Source organism: Sceloporus undulatus, chromosome 5 (genome assembly GCF_019175285.1).
Source record: "Sceloporus undulatus isolate JIND9_A2432 ecotype Alabama chromosome 5, SceUnd_v1.1, whole genome shotgun sequence".
NCBI lineage: Eukaryota > Metazoa > Chordata > Lepidosauria > Squamata > Phrynosomatidae > Sceloporus > Sceloporus undulatus.
The window spans coordinates 41558358-41568689 of NC_056526.1; the positions used below are offsets into that span (position 1 = coordinate 41558358).

The window sequence follows — 10332 nt, forward strand, 5'->3', positions numbered from 1 at the left end:
TAATAATAATAATAATAATAATAATAATAATAATAATAATAATAATAATAAATATTTATTTATATCCCGCCTCTTCCGATTAAGGATCGAGGCGGGTAACAACAATATCTATGTATTTATTGTAGCATGGAGCCTACCCTGCACCTACAAAGGCTCTACAATTACCTATATAACAATAATAATAATAACAACAACAACAACAACAACAGCCAGTCTCTGCCTAAAAGGACTGAAATCTAAAAAGACATGACACAAAAGGAAACGGAGATGGGAAGGGGAAAGGAAAACGAAGAAAATTCAAGCATATGTTCCTCTTGTTTTAACATTATAGTTAGCATTTGTGGTTTGTATACATTTCTCTACTAGAAACCAGAAATACCTGCTACCTGTGAAACTGAACAATTTTTTGCATGAGCAACCCCCACTACTTTTGATACCACCTAACATTCAGGGATCTCCTTACCTGAAGCTGCAACAGAGTAGGGCAAGCAGTAGTCACACTAGCAGTGCAAAGCAGCCATGCCTTCTCAACATGAACAGTTCTCTGTGTGGAATTCTGCCACAGGGCAGCAGCTGACAGGTCTACTATAAGATCTTTTTAAAAACCCAAGTTCTAAAGCTGATAGGAACTAGATTCAAAAGAGGTTTAAGCATTTGCTGGTATGCAAGGCAGATACTGTTTAAGCAGAAAAATCTTAGCTCTGTATACATCACCCTAGGTGTCTAACAAAATGTTCCACACAAATATGACAGAGACCAGCATCTTTTTTAGAAACAATCACCTCCCAACCTTGCATGCAGAGCCATTACTGAACAACAGCTACCACAACAGCCTTGATCAATACCACTGCAATCGAAAGCAATCAAATACTCCATGCTGCATCTTAGAGAGCTAGAGACGACATTTAGAAAGAAAGGCAATCAAGAAAAATACCTGAATAGCGCCTATAATATAACATTTAAAAAGAAAGCTGCCGATGAATCCAGCTGCAAATATATCCTGTAATTTCTTGACTGCACAACACATAAAATAGCTGTTGTCTGTGCTCTGACCAGGTCTCTTTCCTGTGCAGGAAGGAAGCATGTAGCTTGTTCCTATGGCAACACATGCCCTGGCTGTAGACTCCTACTAGCAGCATTCAGAACTGAAATTGCTCCAAAAAGGGGAGGAAGACATGCTGAATTCAACATGCAATGAATTTCTCAGACATGACTTGACCTGGAGTTCCCTTTGCAGCAAAAGCAGAACCAGTCTGTTAAGGTGGTTTCATACCAGAAACAAAGAAAGAGGAAGGAGTGATGAGCAGGTGACATGGGCAAATGGACACAACCAGAAGGGTACAAGTAACTGGACAGATTAACTGGAGTAGAAGACATTCAGCAATCTAGATCACAAGTGATGAGGTGCAGATTTGGAGAAAAAGAAAGAGCCACAAGAAGCAATGAATAATCGTTAGAATTTATAATAGAAGTGTCTATGTAAGGAGACATCAAAGCAAAAAAAAAACACAAACAAACAAACAAACAAACAGATTAACAGTATTATTATTGCTGTTTATTTATATCCCACCTTCCTTCTGGCATAGGGACTCAAGGTGGCTAACAATCTTAAAAAACTTAAAATTGGCTAAAACAGTCCACATTAAAAACAATGGCCTGTTACAGACTGCCAAAATAAAGCTGCTTCGGGTCTCTTTGGAGGTATGCTATTTAAATGATGCATTGGTCCTAAGAGTCCAGAGGTTGTGCCAAAGCCACACTCCATTCCTAAGCACTGGAGTGCAGCTTTTGGTGCAGCTTCCGGATTCTTAGGACGCATGCATCATTTAAATAGCATACCTCCAAAGAGACCCGAAGCAGCTTTATTTTGGCAGTCTGTAACAGGCCAGAATGAAACATTAAAAATACAAAGTTTAAAAAACAATTGCAAAAGGCTAAAATTAGATTATTAAAATTTAAAATTTAAAGAACTATTAAAAAAAACTCTTATATAACCTCATACAGCACCCATGTCATATTATTCTATTTCTTTATAGCAGTAATAGTGCATTTGATAGTGCATTTGATCTCCCTCAAAATGTCCTGTGGAAGTAAACTGCTATAAATAAATAGTAGTATACTTCCACAGGACATTTTGAGGGAGATCAAATGTACTATTAACATAAATTATAAGAACCCTAAATGCAGACTGTGCTAATCTTTCATTGGAAATGATACAAACGGAATCTTAGAGATTGATGTCAGATTTTTCTGACATCTCAAACCATACCATGAAGGTGAAGAAGGACGTCTTGCACAGATGGCATCAATTCAATTGAATAATTTTATTTATATTTTTCCATTGTTTCCTTCAAAGACCTCGGAGTAACTACAGGGTTTTACACACAAGCCTGCGAGGTATGAAGGCCAAGATAAAGTGTCTGGCCCATGATTGCCTAGTGAGCTTGAATCAGGGGTGAGGAACTTACAGACCTCCAGGTTCTGACAAACTACCCTTCCCATCATGCGTCACCACCAGCCAAGCTTGAAGAAGTTTTAGCCAGGCTCATGAGGGCTTGGTTGTAGCTCCTCTCCTTATGGTGATGCTACATGTAGTATCACCATAGAAGGAGGAGCTACAACCAAGCCTCAGTGACATCACTAGCGTTGGCGTCACCCGGTGCGGTAACTCATGGTGTCATCCCCCCATTGACCTCCTCCCATACCACACCCATACAGAATCCTTAGCAACTTTTTGGGACAAATTTACCAATAAATTGTAATTCCTATATATCACTGAATTAATAGTAAGAGTTTTGACATAAACAACTAGGAAAATTAAAATTATACCTTTAAATTACAATATCACATGCACTGAACCTCACCCCACTCACGCCATCTCTTGAGCATTTTAAAGAAATACAGGCAAATGCCACAGCCCATTTCTGCCAAAAGCAGATGTTTGAGGAAGAGTGGTGTCACCTACACACCCCAAACCCCCAAGTGATGCCACTTACAAGCCCTCATGAGCCTGGCTAATTTGCTCAGAGAACAAAGGAAGTTAACAGAAGACTAAATTAAGGCAACTCTTTTTGCCCATGTTTCTTTAATTCCTTCCATGGTTTGTACAGCCAACAAAAACAAACAAATAAAAAGAATTACTCTGAAATGGTCTTACTGAATTTAACTCACAACTTCATCTATTTCTCTGAAGCAGAAAACAGCCACTATATTATCCAAGCAAATTAATATGAAAAAAACCACACAAAGGAAGCAAGTAAACCAGTGAGTAAGCAAAATTGTGCCTGCAGGCAAGGAGACAGGTTTAGGGGTAGAAAGCCACACATGAGCAGTGGACTGTTAAAATGTGCATGATGGGGACCTGAGTCAGATCCCTAATGCTCCAACTTGAGTGTGAGGAAAATTGCTGTATGTATAAGTCCAGAAATTTTAGTTAAAAAATTGACCCCAAAAACCTGGGTCTACTTATCCATGGGTCAATGTAAGTACTGTGCTTTAACTCTTATCAAAAAGGGAACCAACCCCTGGTGAAAGGTGGGAGCTTAATCCCTTCTCAGAGGACCTAAAAGAAGCATCAACCCCCTCTACTATCTCGTCATTTAGCCTTTAGGGCAGGGGTAGGCAACCTTTTTGAGCCGGGGGCCGGGTTGCTGTCCCTCAAACAACTGGGGGGCCGAAGCCAAAAAATAAATAATTAAATAATTTTTTTAAAAAAAAAATTAAATAAATAAATAAACCGGGACAAATGTAGGACAAAATTTCAAATCGAGGGCACTTTTTAAATAAAAAATGGAGGACACGCGGAAAAAACTGCTGATTTAAAAAAATGTTAAGATAAATGCATGTTTGTGAGGCTTCTATAGACAATTGCCTCACCATGTCCCTCGCGTGAGAGGCCAAAGGCCCTGGCGGCAATCGGCGGCAGGACCAGGCTGGGGCCGGTCCCAAGGCCTTGCCGGGCCACATTCGGCCCGCGGGCCGCAGGTTGCCTACCTCTGCTTTAGGGTGACCACAAACAGTTATGCTTATCAACAAATTTTAAGTTCTTTAGCGTCGTTTTCCTTTGCTTCATCCTTATCCTTTGTTAATTGCTGCTAAATTTACCCTCAACCTATCCCCGGATCATAAACAAATCCATAATTTTGGCCCCCAAACCTGCCCTCAACTTATACAGTACATGAGGTCAACTTATAGTCAAGTATATGCAGTATTCTTTCAGTTACCCCATCTGCACAGGTACAACCTGATATCCCCTCCCTGTGAGCACAGAGCTGATTTATAATTCACTCATTTTAAAATCTTCCTTCTCTCTTCTAATGAGACTAAGCAGAACCTGATGAAGTTACATGTTTGGACTAGATAACCAGCGGCCATGCTGGATGAAAAATTCTGCAAGTTGTCCAAAAAGAGTTACCGTTTTGCTCCAGCTTTGCTTTGATCAGCCAACAAGTTGCCGCTTTCCAAAGTGCATTGACATGGCACATGATGACCCTCTGCTGACATCACTTTAGGCAACACCAATGCCCAACTATATCTGAAGAGAATTTTCTCTTGGAAAAGTGGAAGATGTCCAAGCAAAGTACAGATTCTGCTGGTCAGCTGCCAGTTCAGAAAAGCAATAGTCTGAAGAAACTGAGTAGCTCAGACCTGACTTGGAAGTATCTTGAGACTGCAAAATAGTATTGTGCTGCAAAACAGGTGGGACACAACCAGAACCAAAAATATGCATATAAGGTGTATGCAAGTGTTTGCACAGCATGAAGTTTAGAAAAGTCCCACCAGCATGTTTCACTTGCCTTTTAATTTTCTAACAAAGGTGGTGGTGTGGGAGTTAATAAAAGGGGGGGAAATCTGTCTCTTCCCTTTTCTCTCCCCCTTATCCTTTCAATCTCTATATCTGCTGCCATCTCAATAGCTCTTCTTTGTTCACACCCAGAATTTCAAAATGGTTTCCATAGTACCACAGTACTTCAGTGTTCCCAGAGAACAACAACAACAACAAAAAGATATAGGTGGGTTACACACCGCCATGAAAGTATGCGCAGAGCGCGTACTAGGGTTAGGAAGGGGCGGTGCTTCCGCACCCCCCCAACCCCTCTGCGCGTACAAAATGGCAGCAGTCGTTCCACATGGCCGCCACCATGATGGCGTCATGAACATGCCACCTCCAAACGAGGCGGTGCAGATGTGACACCATCGCTCCGTGCGAGGGCACTTAGTGCGCCCTTTGCGTGGAGCAGGAAGGAGCTCCATTTCAGAGCTCCTTCCTGGTTTGCGTCGCTAAGCGCAGCCTTCAGACGGCTGCGCCCAGTGACGCAAGGGAGAAAGGGGCCAAGCAGCCCTTTTCTCCTCCTCCCTGCCACCACGGGGTGTCCTTGGGGCTTGAAGCCCCAAGGACACCCCTTTCCAGGCTGCGGGGAAGCGGCCTTTTGCCGCTTCCCCGCAGCCCGGAAAGCGGCGGATCGGGGCCTCAGAGGCTGCCGTTCTAACCACTGAGGCCCTGACCTGGTGGGGAAAGGCGTGCCTACAGGCCGCCCCAAAGGGGCGGTCTGTAACGCACCATAGATTCCTGAATTGTTCTATAAAGGGGGCATTCTCACTTATGATTTACAACGATTTTAAATACAGCGGTTCATTATAAAGCGACTTAAAATACAGCGAGTTTTATCCCGCTTTTCAAATCGCTTTATCTTCATCGTTCCCATTTACTTAACATTTTATTTTGATTTGCTGTAATTGTCCTGGTTTTGTTTCCATTCATGGATGAATTGGTGTATATTTAAACCGGTTCTGTTACTTTTTCATTCACATTCACTTGTTTCGGCTGTCAATCAAAGCAACGTCATCATGACATCACAATAATTCGGAGTAACATGCACTGATGTATCCTGTACCTGCGTTCCCACTACCTGACTCCTTCTTGTCTGCGGAGATGCAACAGAAGGGCCTCGGATGCAGACGATTTTCATTGGCTGCTGCCCCTCCAAAAAATCTCTCCCCAAATCTCCAAGCCAGAAGGATGACTGCTTCTCTGGAGGAACTTCCCCCAGCCTCTCTGGGGTCTTTCTTCCAAGGCAGCCAAGCAGAAGTGCTTTGGGGAGGAAGGCAGTTTTCTCTCTCTCTCTCAACCATCCTTCCCCACGAATGACAAAAGTAAGAGAGGGAGAGAGAAAACTGCCTCCCCAAAGCACTTCTGCTTGACTGCATCCGAGGCTCTTCTGTTGCGTCTCCGCAGACAAGAAGGAGCCTTATTCGTCCTCTTCTGTGTCTCCTCATATTAACTGCCATAACTCAGTGCTAGGGAATCCTGGGAATGGTAGTTTATTATGGCACCAGCACTCTCTGGCAGAGGAGGATAAATGTCTCACAAACACAACAGTTCCCCTAATTCCTTAGTACTGAGCCAGGGCAGGTTAAGGAGTCTCAAACTGTATTATTTCTACAGTGGGTTTTGAACTATAGATGAGGTTTTTTTTCATAAATTAAAAAAGTTATTACTTTATAATTCACCTTAATACACAGACACACACACACACACAAATATACATTCATATGTGTATATATACATGCGTGCAAACACACACACACAAGCTGCCTTGCTGTCCCTGGGATAGACGTCTTAAAGGGATACACACACACCTCCCTGGCCCAGCCTCTCTCCTCCTCTTTGCAGCCTGGCTTATGGACTCTGTGTGAATGAGTATGTGGTTTTGGACTGCGCAAAAGGAGAGAGATGGCATTTTGGAAGTCGTCCTGGATAGGGGGGAGCAATGGAGGACATGCCTTGGGAAAGGAGGGCATGGAATCAGGCTGGCTTATGGACCCAGCCTCCTCCTTTCTCTCTCTCTCTCTTTGTGTGTGTGTGTGTGTTTGGAAAATCGGATCAAGGAGGAGAAGGCAGTGGGTTGAAGTGGCTAGAGACTCTGCATCCAAAGCCCAGGGTTGGAAAATCAGATCAAGGAGGAGAAGGCAGTGGGTTGAAGTGGAATACACACACACACACATATCCAGGGTTTCCTTTGTCTCCCCAGATTCTGTTTGGGAAAGAGAGAAGGAAAGGCTCTATTTCCCCCCAGATTGCTGTGCATCCACCCTCTCCTCCATTACAAATGGTGTTCAATGGCTCTCCTCACACAGAGGGCAGGTTGCAATCCACCGGGGGAAGCCTTTAAGAGTCCTTTGACAGATGCAGGCGCTTGAGCGGCTGGGACTTCAGGAGCTTAAAGTGCTAAAGAGATTAAGCGCCTGTAAACCATTAAAAATTTTAAAAATTAATAATCCTTATCTCTTATCAAAAGACCGCCGCGGACAAAGGAGTGAGGGAAGCAAAGATGACGACGGATGGGGACAGAAAGGGCGACTCCCCCGAGCCAGCCCATCACACTCTGCTCCTCCCATCCAGTTAACTCGATTTCAGAGGCTGATCGTTCCTATTTAAATACTCCGATTCCGTCCCGAATCAAGGGAAAATTGTAGGTTCGACCCTTCTATTTTTTTAACCCAGTATATAAGCCCTTAACACGGATTAAATAAAAACCCAGGTAAAGATTCGGATCTTAGTGGGAACGATTGCGGGTTAATCTAGAAATGTTCTAGAGTTAGTTCGGTTTATAATAGGAATGCTATACCTTGAATTCTATTTGTAACCCGGAGTTTAAGCCAGTGAGAATGCCCCCAAAGAAAGCACTGGTTTCAAGAAGGAGAAGGGGTTTAAGCTGTTGCTGGTGGTGGCAATTTCACAACACACAGAGGGAAGAAATCCTCCTCACCTTAAATCTGAGCTTGAGAAATTAAAAGAAAAGCACTATGGCATAACAAAATGTGTACAAGAAATTCTCATTATTCTTTCCTTCCCATCGTAATTAGTTGTTTGCTGGACAAAAAAGTGAGTCCTGGCTGTGTCATCTTAGTTCCTGCTATTAAATTGTCTGTTTTAGGAATTGGTGAGGCAATTACTTCCGTATATTCATCCTTCAATCAGGCTAGCTGAAGTATGGAACTACAGATTTCACCATTTTACAGATGGTAAGTGCCTGAGAAAGGAGTATGCACAAATAGTGCAACTCTCTGCAAGCCAAACACAGGAGCCTACCCACTTCCTGTAGGGGGAAGGCGACAATTCTTGCAGTGCTTAAGCAGCGGCCTCTGCAGCATTTGGCTCACCTCCTTAAGCAAACAGCACATTCATCTCTAAAAATAATGAATTCAAAGACATAGCCATGTTATCTGGAAAATCAATATGCCAAGGGATCTTGCAGTGCTTTTTAAACTAACTGAAAGAAAGAAGTTGGTAGCATGAGCTTTGGTTGACTCAAGCCCACTTCCTTTGGTCAAATGCATTTGAGGAAGTAGGCTCTAGAAAAGCTTGTGCTCATGCTACCAACACAATCTTTCAGTTAGTCTCACAAGGTGCTGCAAGATCCCTTGGCATAAAAATAAGGAAAGAAACTTAAAGAGGCCTCTGGGGTTTCTGTGAATGAGGGACAGGCTTTGGCACAGGAAGTGAGATGGAATGGAATTTTCCATGGAGAGAGGCAAAAAGAGAATTGCACCCTTAAGAGGATTATTCAGACAGTGAAAATAAACCCAGTAGAACATGTGTTGAATCTGTGTTGTTCACATGAATTTTGAACGCATCCAATTAAGTTTTTCGAGGGGCTTCCAAACCCCCCACAAAACCCAGCATAACTGATCTCAGGTTTTTTTTTTCCTATGAAAGATTCACATTGTCAGCTGTGTGAATAACTGATGTGGATAGACCAAGGATAAACTGGGATAAAAATCTGCATGTTTTGAATGTGTTTCAAATACATCTGCATCATCAACTCCATCTTTATTTGCAGTGTTGACACGTGTGAGCAACAGAACATGCACAGATGTAGTTCCAATAAAAAAAATCTCGTAGACAACAAATTGGGAATGCATAAATGAGATTATTTGCATAGTCACATTCCAAACCAAAATGTGAGAATAACCCCTTTGTCTCCATCTCTCTCTCTAGAGACACAGTGTGGTGTGGTGCTTTCAACCTTGGACTAGGACACTGGGAGACCAGAGTTCAAATCCCAGATGGGCCATGTAAACCCTTGGGACCTTGGGCACTCACATTCTCAGCCTCACAGCAGGGCTATGGTAAACCCCCCTCTGAAGTCACTTGCCAGGATCACCCCATGATAGCGTCACCAGAAGTCAGAAACGACTTCAAGGCACACAGCAGCAAATCTCTCTGCTTCAGGGCAGTGTTCCAGTCCTGCTTAGTCTCCTCAGAGCAATCCTTGGGGCAAAGGAGCTCCCTGGGCAGGCTCTCTTGCCATGGGCTGGCACCTCAGCCACTGAGGGAAGGCTCCCTCGATGTGGGGTGGCCCTTCACCACCTGAGGGAAGGCTCCTTTGTCATGGGGTGGCATCTCATAACCACATCTAGAAGCAGGGTGAGAGCCTGGTTTCCCTGAGGGCAGAACATGCTGTTCTTCTCTCTAATTCCTGTGCCTGTGAAAGAATTTCACTCCTTTTGCAAAGGCAGTAGGGAGATGAATTTAATAGAGAGCTAAAACATTTATGAATTCCAGTCTCTTTCAGCTCAGAACTGTTTCAAATTCAGGTTCTGAATTCACTCTATTCTGCTTTGGTCAAGGTTCGAAAAGGATGTTGGCAAGCCAGAGTGTATCCAGAGGAAGATGACCAAAATGGTGAAAGGTCTGGAAACCATACCCTATGAGGAACAACTTAGGGAGATGGATATGATAGCCCTGGAGCAATGGGTTCTAACTACAGGAAACGAGATTTCACCTCAGCATTAAGAAGAACTGACAGCAAGAGCTGTTTGAAAACAGAATATGCTGCCTCAGAGTGTGGTCTCTTCTTTTGATATTTTAAAACAGAGGCTGGATAGTCATCTGTCAGGGATACTTTGATCCTGCATGGCAGGAGGTTAGACTGGATGGCCCTTATGGTCTCTTCTAACTGTACCCTTATGAGATTCTATGATTCTGATGAAAGGCTCCCTTGGGGTGGGGTGACAATTCATAACCTGAGGGAAGGCTCCTTTGACATGGGCTGGCACCTCACCACCTGAGGGAAGGCTCATTTAGCATGGCCACCTGAGGGCATGCCCACTCCTTGGGCACCTCACCACCTGAGGGAAGGCTCCTTTAGCATAGCCACCTGAGGGCATGCCCACTCCTTGGACACCTCACCACCTGAGGGAAGGTTCCTTTAGCATGGCCACCTGAGGGCATGCCCACTCCTTGGGCACCTCAAAAAAACGTGAGGGAAGGCTCCCGTGGCATGGAGTGGCACTTCATCACCTGAGGGAAGGCTCCCTTGGCATAGG

General features: G+C 43.7%; 1 protein-coding gene across 3 annotated transcripts in view; it reads right to left on the reverse strand.

Moving 5' to 3' along the window:
* The window catches only part of ARHGDIB (Rho GDP dissociation inhibitor beta), a 26407-nt gene that overhangs the window by 15409 nt on the left and 666 nt on the right, over positions 1–10332 (reverse strand). Inside the window, exon 1 of one of the 3 annotated variants that reach the window (XM_042468922.1) lies at positions 4415–4588. The exons of 1 other annotated variant lie outside the window; for it this stretch is intronic. In XM_042468922.1, coding sequence (XP_042324856.1) covers positions 4415–4503 — 89 coding nt within the window. In that variant the 5' untranslated portion in view covers positions 4504–4588. Of the gene's footprint in view, positions 1–934; positions 1085–4414; positions 4589–10332 lie in introns of those variants that run through there. One more of the 3 variants, XM_042468925.1, reaches the window with a different exon arrangement.